The following is a 21,406-nucleotide window of genomic DNA, read 5'->3' on the forward strand; positions in this document are numbered from 1 at the left end:
ATATATATATATATATATATATATATATAAAAAGATGATGTGACTTACCAAACGAAAGCGCTGGCATGTCGATAGACACACAAACATACACACAAAATTCAAGCTTTCGCAACAAACTGTTGCCTCATCAGGAAAGAGGGAAGGAGAGGGAAAGACGAAAGGATGTGGGTTTTAAGGGAGAGGGTAAGGAGTCATTCCAATCCCGGGAGCGGAAAGACTTACCTTAGGGGGAAAAAAGGACAGGTATACACTCGCGCACACACACACATATCCATCCACACATTACAGACACAAGCAGACATATTTAAAGTTTGGGCAGAGATGTCAGTCGAGGCGGAAGTGAAGAGGCAAAGATGATGTTGAATGACAGGTGAGGTATGAGTGGCGGCAACTTGAAATTAGCGGAGATTGAGGCCTGGTGGCTAACGGGAAGAGAGGATATATTGAAGAGCAAGTTCCCATCTCCGGAGTTCGGATAGGTTGGTGTTGGTGGGAAGTATCCAGATAACCCGGACGGTGTAACACTGTGCCAAGATGTGCTGGCCGTGCACCAAGGCATGTTTAGCCACAGGGTGATCCTCATTACCAACAAACACTGTCTGCCTGTGTCCATTCATGCGAATGGACAGTTTGTTGCTGGTCATTCCCACATAGAATGCATCACAGTGCAGGCAGGTCAGTTGGTAGATCACGTGGGTGCTTTCACACGTGGCTCTGCCTTTGATCGTGTACACCTTCCGGGTTACAGGACTGGAGTAGGTGGTGGTGGGAGGGTGCATGGGACAGGTTTTACACCGGGGGCGGTTACAAGGGTAGGAGCCAGAGGGTAGGGAAGGTGGTTTGGGGATTTCATAGGGATGAACTAAGAGGTTACGAAGGTTAGGTGGACGGCGGAAAGACACTCTTGGTGGAGTGGGGAGGATTTCATGAAGGATGGATCTCATTTCAGGGCAGGATTTGAGGAAGTCGTATCCCTGCTGGAGAGCCACATTCAGAATCTGATCCAGTCCCGGAAAGTATCCTGTCACAAGTGGGGCACTTTTATGGTTCTTCTGTGGGAGGTTCTGGGTTTGAGAGGATGAGGAAGTGGCTCTGGTTATTTGCTTCTGTACCAGGTCGGGAGGGTAGTTGCGGGATGCGAAAGCTGTTGTCATGTTGTTGGTGTAATGCTTCAGGGATTCCAGACTGGAGCAGATTCGTTTGCCATGAAGACCTAGGCTGTAGGGAAGGGACCGTTTGATGTGGAATGGATGGCAGCTGTCGTAATGGAGGTACTGTTGCTTGTTGGTGGGTTTGATGTGGACGGACGTGTGAAGCTGGCCATTGGACAGGTGGAGGTCAACATCAAGGAAAGTGGCATGGGATTTGGAGTTTTCCCACGTGGAATGTTTCCCTCTCTCTCTCTCTCTCTCTCTCTCTCTCTCTATATATATATATATATATATATATATATAACAGAGGTAAACATTCCACGTGGAAAAAATATATCTAAAAAGAAAGATGATGAGACTTACCAAACAAAAGCGCTGGCAGGTCGATAGACACACAAACAAACACAAATATACACACAAAATTCAAGCTTTCGCAACAAACTGTTGCCTCATCAGGAAAGAGGGAAGGAGAGGGAAAGACGAAAGGATGTGGGTTTTAAGGGAGAGGGTAAGGAGTCATTCCAATCCCGGGAGCGGAAAGACTTACCTTGGGGGGAAAAAAGGACAGGTATACACTCGCGCACACACACACATATCCATCCACACATACAGACACAAGCAGACATATTTAAAGACAAAGAGTTTGGGCAGAGATGTCAGTCGAGGTGGAAGAGTAGAGGCAAAGAAGTTGTTGAGAGACAGGTGAGGTATGAGTGGCGGCAACTTGAAATTAGCGGAGATTGAGGCCTGGCGGATAACGAGAAGAGAGGATATACTGAAGGGCAAGTTCCCATCTCCGGAGTTCGGATAGGTTGGTGTTGGTGGGAAGTATCCAGATAACCCGGACGGTGTAACACTGTGCCAAGATGTGCTGGCTGTGCACCAAGGCATGTTTAGCCACAGGGTGATCCTCATTACCAACAAACACTGTCTGCCTGTGTCAATTCATGCGAATGGACAGTTTGTTGCTGGTCATTCCCACATAGAATGCATCACAGTGTAGGCAGGTCAGTTGGTAAATCACGTGGGTGCTTTCACACGTGGCTCTGCCTTTGATCGTGTACACCTTCCGGGTTACAGGACTGGAGTAGGTGGTGGTGGGGGGGTGCATGGGACAGGTTTTGCACCGGGGGCGGTTACAAGGATAGGAGCCAGAGGGTAGGGAAGGTGGTTTGGGGATTTCCACCTTCCCTACCCTCTGGCTCCTATCCTTGTAACCGCCCCCGGTGCAAAACCTGTCCCATGCACCCCCCCACCACCACCTACTCCAGTCCTGTAACCCGGAAGGTGTACACGATCAAAGGCAGAGCCACGTGTGAAAGCACCCACGTGATTTACCAACTGACCTGCCTACACTGTGATGCATTCTATGTGGGAATGACCAGCAACAAACTGTCCATTCGCATGAATGGACACAGGCAGACAGTGTTTGTTGGTAATGAGGATCACCCTGTGGCTAAACATGCCTTGGTGCACAGCCAGCACATCTTGGCACAGTGTTACACCGTCCGGGTTATCTGGATACTTCCCACCAACACCAACCTATCCGAACTCCGGAGATGGGAACTTGCCCTTCAGTATATCCTCTCTTCTCGTTATCCGCCAGGCCTCAATCTCCGCTAATTTCAAGTTGCCGCCACTCATACCTCACCTGTCTCTCAACAACTTCTTTGCCTCTACTCTTCCACCTCGACTGACATCTCTGCCCAAACTCTTTGTCTTTAAATATGTCTGCTTGTGTCTGTATGTGTGGATGGATATGTGTGTGTGTGCGAGTGTATACCTGTCCTTTTTTCCCCCCAAGGTAAGTCTTTCCGCTCCCGGGATTGGAATGACTCCTTACCCTCTCCCTTAAAACCCACATCCTTTCGTCTTTCCCTCTCCTTCCCTCTTTCCTGATGAGGCAACAGTTTGTTGCGAAAGCTTGAATTTTGTGTGTATATTTGTGTTTGTTTGTGTGTCTATCGACCTGCCAGCGCTTTTGTTTGGTAAGTCTCATCATCTTTCTTTTTATATATATATATATATATATATATATATATATATATATATATATATATATATATTCATGGGCTACAATGCTTGTATGTATATCTGTCCATCTGTTTGTAAAAATGACTGATTCTGAAATCTCATATAGTGTTAGTTAATTAATATGTGCTTTTCTTCATTTGCTGATCCACATAGATAACTGAACAGGGTAAATACTTCATGAATCTTCCAAATCTGCTAACTGTTATACAGAAAGGACCAGGAGGACACAGACAAAATGTATATATCATTTGCTGATCTGTCAGGACTCTCCTTGATAGACCACAGGTACACTACCCAAAGGAAGTAGCTAATCGGGTAGCATAGTACTTCTGGAGTGCATATGAGCATTTTTGTTTTTTTGGGTAGATGTAGATAGGGGACCTCAATGCACATGTTGGCACAGACAGGAAAGGATTCGAGGAGATAATGGGACCAGAGGGCTGGGGGAACCGAAATAGAGAAGGAAAATTGTTGCTGGAATTCTGCAAGAGGAATGGGCTGGCGATCGCAAATTCCTGGTACAAGAAGAGAAGTAGCCACAAAATAACTTGGTACAGTGGAGACTGGTCCCAAACTTCAGTAGTAGACTATGTACTAGTGGATAGGCAGATGATGAGCAGCCTAACAGATATTAAGGTCATTCCATCTGAGGCCTTAGACAGTGACCATCGGCTGTTGGTAGCCACCCTGAGAGAGAAAAAAGATAGGAGGGCAACAGATATACAGGAGAAAAGGTTGAAGACATGGATGCTGAAAGAGGATGAACGGAGGACCCAGTACCAGACACTGATCAGGAAGAAGCTGCCAAAGGAAGATCAGAGAACAGTGGAAGAAGAATGGGGAGATTTTAAGAGGGCTCTAGTTGAGGCAGCTGAGACTGTGTGCGGAAGAACTAGCACAAAGAGGAGAAGTAAGGAAACCCCATGGTGGAACAACATATGTAAAGAGGCAGTACTTCGAAAGAACAAAGCCTTCAGAGAATGGTTCCAGACCTGAACAGAGGAAGCTAGGGTAAAATATAAGGAAAGCAAGAAAGCGGCACAGACCATAGTAAGGGCGGAGAAGAAGAAGTGGATGGAAAAATGGACAAGAATGTTAGAAGAGCACAGTGAAGGGAACAAAAAAGTACTTTACACCATGGTAAGAAATAAGAGGAACGACAGAAGCGAGTGCCTGAGGATCATGGATAATAATGGAAGAGTTGTGGAGGAAATGCATGAGCTCAAAAAGATTTGGAAGGAGTACTTTGAAGATCTGTTGAATGCCGCCAAGCGGGTAACTAACAGCGATGGAGAGCCTAAGGCAGCAGACGATTATAATAGTGGGGAAATTGATGATCTAACTTGGAATGAAGTGGAAGAAGCCATAAAGAGGATGAAAGGGGGCAAGGCACCAGGTTGGGACGAAGTAACAGTGGATATGATACGAGCAGCAGGAGAAGTAGGAACCCAGTGGCTATACAGAGTGCTGAGGGTGGTGTGGAAGGAGAACAGAATTCCTGAGGATTGGAAGAAAGGAATTATAGTCCCGATCTTCAAGAAAGGGGGTAAAAGGAGATGTGAGAACTACAGAGGAATCACCCTGCTATGCCACTGTGGAAAAATCTATGAAAAGATCCTGGAGAAGAGAATAAGAAGCAGTATTGAAAGTAGACTGCAAGAGGAGCAGTACGGTTTCAGACTGGGAAGATCAACAATGGACCTCATATTTGCGGTAAGGCAACTGCAGGAAAGGCACTATGAGTACGGGAAGGACTTAATCATGGCCTTTTTAGATATTGAGAAGGCGTATGACAGTATCTGTAGGGACAAGCTCTGGGATGTGCTGAACGCAAAAGGGATAGATGAAGAGATAACACGAAAAGTCAGAAAAATGTATGAGGGAAGTGAGAGAGTTGTGTGAAAGTGGGGAGGGAACGTACTGCATGGTTCAAGCTGGAAAATGGGCTGCGACAGGGAAGTGCACTTTCGCCTTTATTGTTTATTATTGTTATGGATGAAATCCTACAGCAAGTATCAGATGCAATTGGAGATCATAAAATGAAAGCAGTGCTTTTTGCCGATGACCTGATGTTATGGGGAAATTGCGAGAAGGAGGTGCAAGAGCAGTTAGATGCATGGGAGGCAACGGCAGCTCAATATGGAATGCATTTCTCTGCAAAGAAAAGTGAAATAATTGTCACAACAAGGAAGAAGAATAGGCCAAATGTGGATATAACTTGTGGAGGGGAAAAACTACAAGTGGTAGAGAACTTCAAGTACCTGGGAACCATGATTGAAAGTAAGGGGGGAAACGCAAGGGAAATAAATGAAAGGTGCAGAAAAGCAGGGCAGTTCTACAAATGCATTAGGGGGCTTATTTGGAGCAAGGAGGTGCCACAGAAATCCAAGGGAATTATATACCGAACCTACTTTGTCCCCATATTGGCATACGGAAGTGAGACATGGGTAATGCACAAAAACGACAAAAGTAGAATACAGGCTAGTGAAATGAAGTTCCAGAGGAGCAGGTTGAGTGTAACAAGACGAGACAGATTGCGAAATGTGTATGTGAGGGAAAGACTAAAGGAGGAACCAGTACAGGACAGGATAGAAAAATCAAGACTGCAGTGGTATGGACACATGAAGAGAATGGATGAGGGAAGAATTCCAAAGAGGATGTTTGATCTGCAACTGGAGGGGAAGAGGCCCAGAGGAAGACCAAGAGATAGATGGGTGAAGGGAGTGAAGGAATGTGTGACGAGAAGAGGAGAGAACTGGACGAAGGTGGAAGAGGGGGAATGGTGGAAAGACAGAACACGATGGAGAGGCTTGTGTTCCCGGCAGACGCAGCCAGTGGCTGGAAACTGTCCAAGATGATGATGATGATGATGATGATGATGATGTAGGTAGTTGAAGTATTTGTAACAAGGTTCCTGAATTTACTACCCTCCAGGAAAGATGTTGTATTCAAATTATTCTTAGAACCAAGAGTTGGTTGAAATGTGACATAGAAAGCTCTGAAATATTTAGCGAGACATGTTACATGTATCGTAAAAGACAGATTAGATAATGCAGGATGGGAGGGGGTAGTGTTTATTGCAGTTGACAAAAATATTGTCTCTATCAGGCTTGGAACTGAGTTCAGCTGTGAAGTTAACTTGACATGTGTAACAGATCTAGGTGAACTCAATTAGATTTTTTTATGGGTCAACCAATTCTGCCTTGACAGTTTTAGAATCATTCAAGAAAATTCTGTGCTCAGTAATGAAGAAATACCCAGATAACGCAATATTATTTGGAGATGATTTTAACCTACAGAGTATAAACTGGGAATGTCTATTGATTCATTGCAGGTGGTATGGACAGGCAGTCTTGTGAAGTAGTTGTGGATGCATTTTCTGAAAACTGTGTTGAGCAGCTAGTTCAATAACTGTCAGTGATTCATGTTCATGATCTCATCATAATTACAATGGTTACTAAAGTTAATAAATCCATCAAGAAGGCTATTACTGTATTTTTGCTAGAAAGAACAGACAAGCAGTTGATAGCATCCCACTTAGAAAATGAATGGACATAATTTAGTTCCAGTATGATGGACATAGAAAATTTATGGGTAAAGTTTAAACACTTCCCGGCAGATATCAGTGCACACTCCGCTGCAGAGTGAAAATCTCATTCTGGAAAGTTTAAACAGATTGTAGATTGTGCCCTGGAGAAGTATGTGCCAAGTAAATGGATTAAGGTTGGAAAAGACCCATTGTGTTTAATAGTACAATCCAGAAAATACTGAGAAAGCAGAGACTTGCAGTCTCAGTTCAAAACATAATGCACAAATGATGAAAGGCAAATGTTAGTAGAAGTTTGTGCATCTGTAAAAAGATAAATGCACAAAGCATACAACTTTCATTTTCATACCTTCGCAGCTCAGGAAAATTATGGTCCTATGAAAAATCACTAAGCAAGTCAGAGGCTTCTATTCAGTCTGGTGTGGCAATAGAAGACAGCCAAAGGAAAGCTGAAGTTTTAAATCTCACATTTAAGGATGAATGTACAAACATACCATCATTTGATGACTATAGTGCAGACTGCGTATGGAGGTTTGGCATAGAGAGGCAACTGAAAGAGTTGAAAACAAATAAATCATGAGGTCCAGATGGAATCCCAGTTTGGTTTTCTTACTTAGCTTGCATTAATGTAAATCTCTCACAGAGTGCAAAACCCCAAATTACTAGAAAAAAGTCCAGGTGACTTATGTACATGAGAATGGTAAAAAAGCAGACCCACAAAATTACAGACCAATATCCATAACATAGGTTTGCTGCAGAGATTTTCAACATATTTTCAGTCTGAATATAATAAATTTATTCTAGACAGAAAAGCTTCTGTCCACAAATAAACATGGTTTTTGAAAGCATTGTTCATGCAAAACTCAACTTGTACTTTTCTCACATGATATCCACCAAAGCATGGAGGAGGGGTATATTCTGTATTCCTAGATTTCCTTAAAGTGTCTGACATGGTGCCCCACTGCATATTGTTAGCAAAGTTACAAGCATTTGTCAGACAAGTGAGTTGCTAAAAACCGAATTAAGTAATAGAACTCAATACATTTTCCTCAATGGCAGGTATTCATCAGATATGAGACTGTCATCAGCAGTGCCCCAGGAAAATGTGATAAAACCACTCTTATTTTCTATGTACATAAGTGATTCGACAGACAGGGTGAGCAGCAATGTGTCTGTTTGCTGATAATGCTGTGTTATGTGGAAGGTGTCATATTTGAGTGACAACAGGAGGATAGAAGATGACTTGGATAAAATTTGTAGCTAGTGTGACGTATGGCAGCTTGCTCTAAATGTAGAAAGATGTAAGTTAATGCAGACGAGTAAGAAAAACAATCCTGTAATGTTAGAATACAGCATTAGTTGTGTACTGCTTGACAGAGTCATAACAATTAAATATTTAGGCATAACATTGCAACGTGACATGAAAGGGAATGAGCACATAAGGACAGAAGTAGGGAAGGTGAATGGTCAACTTTGGCATATTGGGAGAATTTTCAGAATGTGTTGTTCATCTGTAAAATGCAACCCCTCTCTCAAATACTGCTAGACTGTTTGGTATCCCCGCCAGGTTGGATTAAAGGAAGGCATTGAAGCAATTCAGGGATGGCTGCTAAATTTGTTAGCACTAGGTTCAGTTAAGATGCGAGTGTTACAGAGGAAAGGTGATGTTCTGCTATTGAGAAAATGTAGAGAACTGGCATTTGAAGATGAGTGCAGAACAATTCTACTGCTGCTAACATACATATTGTGTAAGAGCCACAAAGATAATAAAAGAGGAATTAAGGCTTGTATGGAGATAAAGAAAGAGACAGTCATTTATCCGTCGCTCTATTTGCAAGTGGAACAGGAAGTAAATTACTAGTAGTGGTACTAGGTAACCTCCATCATGCAGCATATGGTGGCTTGCAGAATATGTATGTAGAGGTAGATATCACTGTTGATTGGGTAAACAGAATAATCACAATATTTGGATCAATTCCCTCCTTTCAAGTTTCACACAATTTGCATGTTTTAAATGGTTGTTTATTGATGTGGAATAAGATTAAACTAAAGATATTAAATTTAATTTATCTGTAGAAGCAGGTAGTGATAATAATTGGAGATAAAACCTGTTTTGTTTAGTAATTGCTAACATTTTACGTGTGTAGGTTGTTTATTGTTTTGAATCCCACAGGTTTACAGTGGAGTGGTCCACCTTCATTTGTATCCAGCAGTGGAGCTTCCTCACCAAATGGAGCTGAGTTTTCTATGCGAGATGCGATGACTGTGGAAAACCGTGATAGACCTGAAAATGTAATTACTACTAAAGGGTAAGTATTTCGAGATCATTTATTCACCTTACAGATGTGACATAAAGACCTGTAGAAAATACTTGATACTAATTCTTGCTGAGCTTTCTTTTCCTCACAAAGTCAAGAAGATATGTCCCACTAATATTTTGTCACATTTTGTAGTATAAATAGCATAATTTTTAGTAGTGTTTAGTAGAATGTGACTATTAAATTAAACACTCATGGAGGACAGGAACTTTGTTTACTATTTAATGACCCAAGGAAACTGAAACTGCTCGAGATGGACTCACGTTCGCACTAAAATCTAATGCTCGGCAGTGCTGAGTAGATAGAGTGAGGGTAGCATGGTAATGATGGTGGTGTTCGTTTGAATGAGTCAAAGGGGCATGTCCAAAATTTAAAGCTACCTTCACTAAATTCTTGCAGATGTGATGTGAATGAACTGTTATAATCCCAGAGTCTGTGTTTACACTTTTAGCTTCTCACTGTACTACCGTGAACCTCCCAGCTAGAAGGAATTATTTATTCTGTTACTGTCTTAGGCCTACTACAAGTTTGTGGGGAATGGTATGTGGGTGAGGTATGTGTCACCACAGGTGAGTCCTGGGGGAGCTCTGGTCTGCATACTGGTCCAACCTATATACTTTCCTCTCTCTTGTTTCGTCTCTGGCATTAATACTGTTTTCATCTTTGATTCTACCACTCCTACATGCTATTACAATTCAGTCAAATTTCTGGCTGATGTCACTGACTCCAGATGAACTCTCTCTTGAACTATTGACTGATGACCTCGCTATTATTCTCGTAACTTAACCAACCAACCAACCCAATGTCTGTGCTGGAACAGGAACATGGACACAAACACACAAGTAGGTATCTTGTGACATCCATTGTATAAGTCATGAGATATAATAAACATACCGAGCGAGGTGACGCAGTGGTTAGCACACTGGACTCGCATTCGGGAGGACGACGGTTCAATCCCGTCTCCGGCCATCCTGATTTAGGTTTTCCGTGACTTCCCTAAATTGCTTCAGGCAAATGCCGGGATGGTTCCTTTGAAAGGGCACGGCCAATTTCCTTCCCCGTCCTTCCCTCACCCGAGCTTGCGCTCCGTCTCTAATGACCTCGTTGTCGACGGGACGTTAAACACTAATCTCGTTGTCATCGTTGTATAATAAACATAATAGTGGTGGTGGTATTGGTGGTATAGTATAGTATAATAAAGTATAGTATAGTGTAGTATAGTATAGTATATTACCACCAGACACAGTGTGAGATGGTATTATGTTGAACAGACTGGACTTGCATTTGTAAGAATCTTTGTCAAAATCCAGTATGAAACCCTGATTTGAGTTTTCTGTCATTTCACTAAATTTCTTCCATAAACACAAAATGGAAACCTATTCATTCCATGATTCTTGCCCAGTTTGTACAAATACTGTATCACAGTTTTTGTCTGCTTTGCATTAAACATATAATTATTTCTGTTACCACTATGCCATCATTATAATCTGTCACTGTTAAAACACTAAATTGTTTAAAATATCTTACAATGAAATACAGAATGCTTCAACTGTTGATAGCTAAGTCAGTGTTTTCTCAGAAATAATTATTGCTAGAAACACTTCTCAAAACATGCAACTCTTTATACGCAAATTTTGATACTCGGGCGCCACTCAGTGGGCCTCCCTCCATTTTACACCATTTCTGGAAGATTTTAAATACAGCAGCTCCTTTTTGTTTTGTTACACCCTATTTACCATAATTTTAAATGTGCATTTGGATTAATTTTAACAGGTCGTTAGTGTGTTCAGATATGTTTCACATTCCATCACTATATGAAATTTCATTAGAGCTACTTTGTTGTTGACCCAATAATCCTCATTTAATAAGGTTGCTCTATGATATCTCGGGTACAGTCTTTACTGTAAAGATATTTCTTACGTTCAGTTTTGTTTCTGTAGGTGAAAGCATATAATTGTCTTTCATTGTACTACAAATCAATAATTTGATAGCACGAATAAGATAATTAGAATTGCTATAACATTGTTTCTCTTCTTTACAAAAAATTGCATTTGTTCTGTCTTCTTGTCTGAGAATGATTTGCTAATGACATCAAAAATATTTGAGCATTACTTATCCTGTAACAGTTGCCATCCACAATGCTTCATATTTAATCAACACAATATGATTCAGTCTTTACATCAAAGATGGTATTTCTGTTTGAAGCTGGTTGATGCACATGGACAGTGAGGAATTCTTAACATAACTTATGGTTACTTTGATGCAGTTTTTGAGACACCTATTTCAGTGATTTAATTGTTCTCTTTTTCAGATCAAATTTTGTACCAAACAAGAAATTCAAACTAGGTTAGTCCATTGTAAAGTGTCAAAGTGGGGGCAGTTAAAAAGAACAAAAAATTTTTTTGCTGTGAATCATCATACATCTGGAATGTGAAGTAGTGATATTGTGATGTGATGTGAAGCACAGGGATCATAAATTTATGATTGGTATATCTTGCAGTTTTCATAACACTTTGGTGTGCATAGACTCAGTTATTTCTGATAATATCTGTGCAAAAGACATCTTATCCTGCAGTGTGCAAAAGAAATTTTGTTTAAAATAAGATATACATTCAGTTGACAGTTTGAAACTAGTTATTTAAAGGCTAATGTTTTTAATTTTCTGAGAAGTTACAGCAAGTGTGTTTTTATAAATTCTTAAAAGCATCAATTGTTAGCTAAGCTGAAAAAATATTACTGATTTTTTAAAAAAAGAACTATGGTAACTGTAGGTATATGCTTTTAAATTTTTTTTTCATTTAATTAAAATGGTGCAAACAGTATTGAAGTTTGTTTAGATAAAACTGTATATTTTATCTGTAATGCTACAAATTTTTGTGTCAAATTTGGAACTATTTTTTGCTAATTACAGTAATTTGTTTTCACCCTCCCTCCCCTTATATATGTTAAATGTAAATTGTATTTTTCTGTCCTTTTATGAATAATTTAAACAGAAAGGTTTTCTGAAACCAACAGTGGAACTCTTGTGGTATTCAGCTTATGGGATGTAGCTTTTTACTCCCTATCTCCCACCCACATCGCTTATATGGGTTTGAAGTAAAATGAGTATTAGAAGAGACATTTCTCTCAAATGAGTCCTCATCTTAGAGCTTCGGTTTCAGTGCTTCCACTGATTTTTATTCAAATTTGTACAACTTGTTGTATTGAGCTAGGCATGGGACAATATGTACCATCTCACTCAAAAGATTTATGGTCATTAATTGTTTAGAACTATAAATTCAAAATAGAACTATTTAAATACCTATGCCAAATGGGCTGTGAGATGTGTCACAATCAACACACAGATTGTTGAATTTGCACTTCTTCAGAACTACCCACTAGAGTCAAATAATTTCTGCCTAATGTGTGGAAATCGAAATGTTTTAAGAATTAAAACATCTGAAGTGAACTGTTGGTTGGCAATATGAGATCCTTGGCGATTTATCTGGTAATAAATATGCAACCAGTTGCCTTTTTACAATTTATTCAACCATGAACATGTTTTTGAGCCACTTCAGGCTCATCATCAGATGGAGGTGTTACAAGAACATTATGTTGTTGACCAAGTGTAGCTAGATACAATGCTGGTGAGTGCACTGCCTTGTGGTATCCATATCAGATCTCTTCCTATAATGTACATTATTAAGCTATGTACACAAATATACACAGTATTTAGCTGCACTTGGTTTTACACAGATTCATAGAAAGTAAACACTGGACGAGATCCATTTACAATATTGGAAATATAATTTGTATGTTCATTTCCAATTTTTTTTTCACCGTTCAAAATATTGTAAGGATCAACTTCCTTTATAGTATTAGGATTGACTGAATTGGAAATAAATTATTTTTGTATCACTGTTGTAATATGTGTAAAATGGATAATTTCCTGAAGTTATTTTGTATAAACTGTCATTTTTATATTAAAATGCTATACTTTTATACAACCTTAACTTAATCTAAAAAAACTATGATTTTGGATATCCATACTTTCATATTTTGTGTTCAGAAAAAAACTCCATGACACAAAGTTTATCAATATTTTAATTTATTTTGGTGGTGAACTGAAATATGTCTCACTGTTTCACCACCAATCCCATTGTAATAGTGCCCTAGAAACCATGGTATCGTATTTACTGTTTTGTGCTATCCACATGCACTAACAATAAATAATTAATGTGTGAAGTTACAACAATCAGAACTATATTACAATGATGATGATGATGATGATGATGATAATTTGTTGTTTTATGGGACTAAACTCCATATTCATCAGTCCCGAATACAATGATATTTTCAGGTCCAAACCAGACTTTACAGTGCAAGTGAATAGGGTGATTTCATTACTTCACAATAGACTTCGAAATGTTTCTATTTCATATTGCGATTATCACAAGCCAGTAATGAAAAAACTTAATATGTTAGAATGTGTAATCTATATACATTTTATTTGCTACTCCATTGGATTTTAAAAGACTGTATTGGTGTATGTGTTACATGCGTCATATTTTAGCTGTTAATATTATGTCTAACTTGCTTTACATTACAAAACTTTTTTTGATTCCAAGTTCTGAAACGCTCTGTATGGATTTGATACCCAGGGGGTTCTCTTCCCACAATGTTAAATTAGTGAAGGGAAGAGGGAAAAGTTCATTATGGTTAGGAACACAGAACTACTTTAGGGTTTGTGAGAGACTGTACTAGGTAGCAAAATGTATCTGACACTTCAACAATATTAGGAAAAGAATAGATTGCGACTCACCATAAAGATGACCTGTTGAGTTGCAAACAGGCAGAGAGAGAGAGAGAGAGAGAGAGAGAGAGAGAGAGAGAGAGAGAGAGTGTGTGTGTGTGTGTGTGTGTGTGTGTGTGTTTCTTCACTGAAGAAATAATATATAACAGTCTTTTTGTTGTGCCTGTCTGCAACTCAATGAGTCATCTTTACAGTGTGTAACAATGTATCCTTTTCCTAATATTGTTGGTATTTCAATCCAGAGTTTCTATTGTTTGACATCTAAAACTTTATTACTCAAAGGGTCGATTGTACAAATGTTGCTGACTGAAGATTAATTTTGTCTTTAGTTAAGAAACTGAACACAGCTCACTAATTTGCTATATTGTATAACACTAAACTTGTCTCATCTGAACAAGAATCAGGGTCGATCTAAATTAGCGTGAGAAACATTTGGTGACTACTAAATTAGCTATTGGCATGATTTTCATACATGACCATATTTTTTAATTGTACATTGTAGATAAAAAGTATTTATTATTGAAGGTTTCATGTTGTAAAGCTGGCAGAAAATAATTCAAAATAAGTTCTTAAACTTCTTCAACAAACTTCTCTGCAGCCAAAAAACATTGAAATAGTCACATAACTGTAAAGCAAATGAAAAGAAACCATATAATTCTCAGAGATTAAGTCTTTTGAACACAGAATTCTACCCATTGCAGTGGCCCAGAACAGTAGGAAAACAGCAAGTACACAGCTGGTATGGTTTCAAAACATAATGGAGTCATAATTATCTTTATAACCAATGCCTTAGAGGAAACATCATTTGTCAGGTGATAATTCATGCCCACCTGGCATTGGCTGTGAGGTGGTTCAAGCAATTTGGCTTTGAACACAAACTATAGATGACTGTGATGTCACCCTGCATCTGGTCTCAGCCATTAGCTGAGGATGGTGAAAACACAAATATTACTCATGAGCCATGTATTTTGGTGACTTTTTGTGTGAATGCAAATCTGAATAGTTTACAGGTATAAAGCCATTGTTTCTGACAAAGCAGAGAGCAACAGAGGTACACACTTGCATTGTTGGTTTGACTACCAGAGTGAATGACTAGAAATGGCACTTTTGCAGATGGTATGCTCCTATGTTCCAAAGACCTTTGAATAGACTTACCGATCCAGATATATGGGGACCTACAGGTTAACGTTGACTCCAAACCACGGTGCAACTCAGCATTTGGCACATTAACATAAATACTGCCACAGGAGAAAGAAATTCCATGTTAAAAAGAAAGTCATAGGATTTACCTAGGACTGAACTCCAGACCTTTGGATTTATACTCTTCTCCATAAACAGTGAGCCCCTGAGACACAAATGCATTTCACTGTTGGCTGATAAACATGACTTTACTAATTGTCATACATGTGCTTACTATTTCTTTTCACATGTTTGCAGTTATCACTGCAGCACTTGCAGGCTTTAGATAGTTAATGCGTCATCTTACTGTGACCACTAGTTTTCCCAGAATTTAATATGGATTATGTGGTTGCTGCTATTCAAGCCTAGAGAACATTCTTGTGGGAGATGTTCAATAATTATTGGCAGCTGTCAGTCTCCATATACATACTGTTCACAGCAAATAGTTCAAATTTTCCTTTCTTACTCTGCCATGCAAAATTTTCATGCATTAGTTATGTATCATCTCTAACAATTTTTATGGAAGCAATTATATATGCCCTCATTACTTACATTGCTGATATTAACCTAACCTTACCGACAGAAAAAATTATTTCAAATTTCAGCAGTGTGGTAGTGTTAATATCTTTACTCCTTAACTAATTTATATTCCACCAAGGACTGTACATTACCAAATTGAAATTCAAAACTATTTATACAGAATCAGTAGGGTCACATGTATGTTACTGAAATGAGTCCAGAGTTGCTTTAAATGTGAACCAAGGCACAACTTAGCATGAGTCATCTTTTACAGTGTTACTTTCAACTGTCTTTGAGTCAGCTTGATTTGATTTAAATCATGATTAGACTAACGCTTTCTCTCTGACTGCTTTTCTGGTTTGTCTCAATTATTTGTGAGGGGGTACCTCACAGAAACTGAACTTATTTTTTGTAACTTATTTATTCACTTTTCAAGCACAATCCTGCAATCCCATTCAAAGTAATCTCCACTTGCACTAGTACACTTGTATAATCTTTCATTAGGTTTTCCAAAATATCATTTGAATTAATCTTTATTGATGCTTGGCAGCCCCTCCATCTTTTTTCTTCACCTCAGGAACATCAGCAAAACACTTTCCTTTCGTGTTTCTTTTTCATTCTAAGAAACAAAAAAAATTTGCACGGGGCAAGGTTGGGTGAATATTTGGGGGGGGGGGGGGTCATACCATTTTTTGTCAAGAATTGTCATAGGTCTATGTTAGCAGGGGGATTGTCATGATGGAAAAACCAGTCACCTGATTGCTACCAATCAGTCTGCTTCCGCCACACACTGTGTTGCGTAATCTTTTCAAAACTTCTAAGTAGAAAGCCTGGTTAGCTGCCTGACCCTTCAGGATGAACTCTAAATGGACAACTCCTCTCACATCATGAAAACCAGTCAACATTGTTTTAATGTTTGATTTCACCTGATGAGCTTTCTTGGGTGAGGCGAACTTGGAAGTCTTCCACAGGTTTGATTGTTGCCAGATCCAGGCCTGGACCCAATCACACACTTCATCGTCCGCTGTGAATTGATGTCCGCGAATAGCTTGTTTTAGAGGTCCAAACACATGAAAGTCACATGATGAAAGGTCGGGACTGTATGTTGGATGTTCCAGCGTTTTCCACCGAAACTGCTGCAATGTCATCTTCACCGCATTGGCATTGTGTGAGCAGACATTATCATGCAGGAGGATAACGCCACTGGACAACATGCCTCGGCATTTCGACTTGATGGCTCGTCTAAGATTCTGTAAAGTGGCTTGATAATCTCTGGCATTGATGGTGGTTTCCTGTTCCAGGAACTTGACAAGCAGTGGGCCCTTGTGGTAAAAAAAGGAGAACATCATGACCTTACCAGAACTGGTGTGCATGGCCTTTGACTTCTTTGGAGGTGGTGAAGTCACAAGTTTCCTCTGCTTGCTCTGACGCTTGCTCTCCGGTTCAAAATAGTGACACAGTGTTTCGTCACCTGTGACAATACGCCACAGAAAGTTGTATTCCTCCTCATTATAACGTTGCAGATGACTCAAAGACAGTGCCATTCGAGTGAGTATTGCGCTGTTTGGCGGTCAGTTGGTGGGGAACCCACTGCGCACACATTTTTCGAAAGTTCAAGCGTTCATGCATTATGGTGTGGACGGAGCCCATGCTAATACCCAGTAAGCAATGGATCTTGTCCATGGTGATTCTGCAGTTGTCCAAAACTAAAGCATTCACTTCCGCAACCGTTTCCAGCGTGATGACACAATGAGCCTGTCCAGTACGAGCATCATCTTCCAGTGACTTGCGCCCCTCAGGGAATCGTTTGCACCATTCCACAACACTTCAATGACTCAGACTGTACTCACCATACACAACCTTCATACATACATATGTTTCATGGCCTCCAACTCCCTCCACTGCCAAAAATCAAATCACTTCTTGTTGTTCCTGCTTACTCACCTGCATGTTGAGTAGTGGATGATAACGTGTGTGACCACCTTCTCTTCGGCATGAAACCCCCCTGGCACTACGCAACATCAAACGGTGCACACGCGTCAGGCTCTCTACCAATAGATGGTGCCACCAGCCACCATACGACCAGGTGTGTGTGTGTGTGTGTGTGTGTGTGTGTGTGTGTGTGTGTGTGTGTGTGTGTGTGTGTGCGCACATCTTTACTAGTGTAAAGTAATGGTAACTATTTTATTAACCCAAAAATGTAGTTATACATAGTACACATACCCAAAAATAGTCACCAAAACTGTTGGCACATTTATCCCATTGTGACACTTGCCAGTCGATTCCATCCTTGTGAATTCTGTTAGGACACATGCTGCAAAGCAACTCAGCAGAAAAAAATTATATAAATATGCTGTGACTTACCAAACGAGAAAGTGCCGGTAGATAGACACAATAAAAAAACACAACACATACACAAATTTCAGCTTTCGCTACCCACGGTTGCTTCACGGTGGCTTCATATTTTTCCCATGTGGAATGTTTCTTTCTATTTTATATACTTCTGTTGAGTTGCTTTGCAACAGGTGCACTAACAGAATTCAGTGTTTCTGTGTCACAATCTTGTACTGTCTTGGATTGGATTTAATATGTGACAACTGCTGACCTCTCTTACTCATTGTGATAATGCTGAACAGATAGGAACTTCCTCACATGTGAAAAATATAGTAATTCCTGCACAGTGTGTTAATGTGAGACACAAGTGTATTAACATTGTTGTGGATTAACACAGTGCCCATTTTGCATTATGGTAGTTGAATGACATTTGTCATTCAACTCATTAACTCCCAAGATACATGTGAAACAGTGAATTCTTACTGTTGCCGTCATCACACAAGTGACCGCCCCGCCCCCCCCCACGCGCACACGCACACGCACACATACACAAACACACACACACACACACACACACACACACACACACACACACACACACATATGCTTCCCAAAATTTATAGCCCAACAATCCTGTATACCCTATAGTTGCTGGTTACTGTGCTCCCAACGGAATAATCTCCACTTTTGTGAACCGAAATCTCCAACCAACTGTCTATAGCCTAGTCTCTCATATGAATGATACAAACCACTTCCTTCACTGTCAACCATCTTCACCCCATTACCCCCTGGCTTTGACTCTCTATCATTGTGCATGGAAATTAGGGGCATCATCCCCATGAACCCTCTCACCCCTCCTAAGGTGGGATTTTGCAGCCCACCCAACGTATACAACATTCTGGTCAATCCCTGTGGAAGACTCAAGTGTAATACCTGCCTGATTCAGCCACCCAGCTCTTCCTACGTCAGCTGTAGTAACAGCCATGTCATATATCAGCCATGTCATATATCAGCTCTGCTGAAACTTCTCCGCAGCATCGTACGTGGACATAACCACTAAATGTCACTACCTCCCAATCGTCATGTTCCAGTCATCGTCATTGTGCATGGAATGAACTCACCAGCTCCGGTGCCCGTGTGTTCCATTTCTATCCCTTACACCTGCTGCTTCCGTCTGAGCTGCCAGCTACCACTCCTCTTGTGTGTTTACAATCCACTATTCATATTTGGTGAGTGTTCTCTTTTACTCCTAAATTATTTACGTTAACAAAGTCCCATATTTCCATTTGTGTTATTTCTGAAAAGTGAAAAGTTTTCATCAATGGAAAATGCACTGAAGCTAAAATTTGTTTCCAGTAAACATGGGAAAACCATCTTCTGAATTTACTTGCGTGGGTTTACATGTTATTTAAAAGGCTAAGTATGAGACTACTTAGTGTTCATCTACTTTATCTACAGGAATTACTGTAGATTTGATTTCAGTTTAGTTTATATAAGGCTATTCGTTGATGGAAGGATTAAAGGTAACAACTCACTGTGTAGCTGAGGCATGTTCAACAGTCAATACACACAGACCAAGCTGAAAATGTTGCTAAGCTTTTGCACGATGTCTTCCTCCAGATCTAACTAGTAAATGCACACGCGCCACACCTTCCCTCCCCCTCCCCCTCCCCCTCCCCCTCCCCCTCCCCCGCCCCCACCCACCCACCCACATACACACTGCTATATTGCCCCAACAAACTCTATTGTAGTGGTGCTGTAATTTGACTTGGGTGCAGGGGAGCACAGAGTGAAGTGGATTGGATGAAGGGAGAATCAGGGCACCAGAGGTGATGACTAATATTGGTGCAGAATACCCTCTGCCACGCCCTATATAGTGACTTGCAGAGACTGGATGTAGATATAGATACAGATTGGAGGGAAGGTGCCTGCTGATGCCTGGGAGAGGGAGGCAGCAAGTTGATGTGATAGGGATATGGCACTGATGAGCAGTTCATGGTACAGGCAAAGGCACTTGCATGTGGCGTACAGAGATGTGGAAGATGGGATTTGCGGGGGGGGGCGTAGGAGCATGTAGAATGAGTGAATTGGGGTCATTGGGAGAACGGTAGAGACTAATGTGTCACATGGAGTAGAAGACATAGAGCACAGGAGGATTGAAAGATGTTTTGTAAGCACAATAATTCAGGGGGGACGGGGATTCAGATGGCAGGGGTTATGAAGCAGCCATTGATCAGTTTGGCGGTAGCCATTTATTCTTGTGAACCGGTAGTTCGTGGTCATTTCTACACATAAGGCTGTGCTGAACTTAGAGTTGAACTGCTACATACAGGAAGAGACCATGTTGATGTTACAAACTTTTGGGGATGATAGAGAAGTGTAGGGTAAATGGATAAATTTCAGCTAAGGCACCCTGGTCCAGAAATGACAAGCGTCAAAAGCTATAAGTGAAAATCTTCTAGTGCAAGCTCTTTGCTTTTCCTGTTTTGGGAAAAGATAGTGTGGGCCAAAATAAGAAAAAAAATTGTCTGGGAAAATATGGGCTCTAAAGTGCATACCTTAAGGGGTATGAGCACTTGCTCATCTTTGTTGTCAGGAAACACATCTCTTCTCCTGAGTGTTCATAGGTCTTAAGGAATGCATTTTAGAGCCTATGTTTACTAGAGATTTTTTCTTGTTTTTATGCATACTAACTCCTACCTAAATGTGGAAAGCAAAGAGCTTGCAGTAGAAGAGGTCCACTTTCAGAGGAATTGAAATGATTTGTGTGTGTGTGTGTGTGTGTGTGTGTGTGTGTGTGTGTGTGTGTGTGTGTGTGTGTCTGTCTGTCTGTCTGTCTGTCTGTCTCTGTGCCTGTGCCTGTGTCTGTGCCTGTATCTTCACAGATGCCTGTAATAGGATAGGATATGCCTGAGTTGCGATGGACTGGAATATCTACATCTACATACATACTCCGCTTGCTACCATATGGTGCATAGTATCAGGTATTTTTTACCACTGCTAGTCATTTCCTTCCCTGTTCCACTCACACTGCTTACGAGCCTCAATTTCTTGTCTTTTATCTTCGTGGTCCTTACACGAAATATATGTCGTTGGCAGTAGAATAATTCAGCAGCCCACTTCAAGTGCTGGTTCTCTAAACTTTCTCAATAGTGTTTTGTGAAAAGAACATATTCTTCCCTCCTGGAGCTCCCATTTGAGTTCACAAAGCATCTCTGCAATACTTGTGTGTTCATTGAACCTACCAGTAATGAACATAGCAGCCCATCCTGAATTTCTCCAACGCCTTCTTCCTTTAATCCACCTTGGTGGGGATTCCAAACTCGAGCAGTACTCAAGAATGGGACGCACTAGTGTTCTATATGTGGTCCCCTTTACAGATTAATCACACTTTTCTTAATTTCTCCCTATAAACCAAATTTGACCATTCACCTTCCCTATTATTGTCCATAAATGCTCATTCCATTTCATGTTTCTTCACAACATTACACCTAGATATTTAATCGATGTGATTGTGTCAAGCAGCACACTA

At 40.5% G+C, this 21,406-nt stretch overlaps 1 protein-coding gene across 8 annotated transcripts in view; it reads left to right on the forward strand.

Annotated features, from left to right (window-relative positions):
* LOC126248162 (inositol hexakisphosphate and diphosphoinositol-pentakisphosphate kinase) overlaps positions 1–21,406 on the forward strand; it is a 585,218-nt gene that overhangs the window by 520,594 nt on the left and 43,218 nt on the right. For 6 of the 8 annotated variants that reach the window (XM_049948910.1, XM_049948915.1, XM_049948911.1 and 3 more), the window contains exon 26: positions 8,906–9,041. In XM_049948910.1, coding sequence (XP_049804867.1) covers positions 8,906–9,041 — 136 coding nt within the window. Of the gene's footprint in view, positions 1–8,879; positions 9,042–11,361; positions 13,165–21,406 lie in introns of those variants that run through there. The other 2 variants (XM_049948916.1, XM_049948917.1) reach the window with 2 other exon arrangements.

This window comes from Schistocerca nitens, chromosome 3, assembly GCF_023898315.1.
Source record: "Schistocerca nitens isolate TAMUIC-IGC-003100 chromosome 3, iqSchNite1.1, whole genome shotgun sequence".
In the NCBI taxonomy this organism is placed as follows: domain Eukaryota; kingdom Metazoa; phylum Arthropoda; class Insecta; order Orthoptera; family Acrididae; genus Schistocerca; species Schistocerca nitens.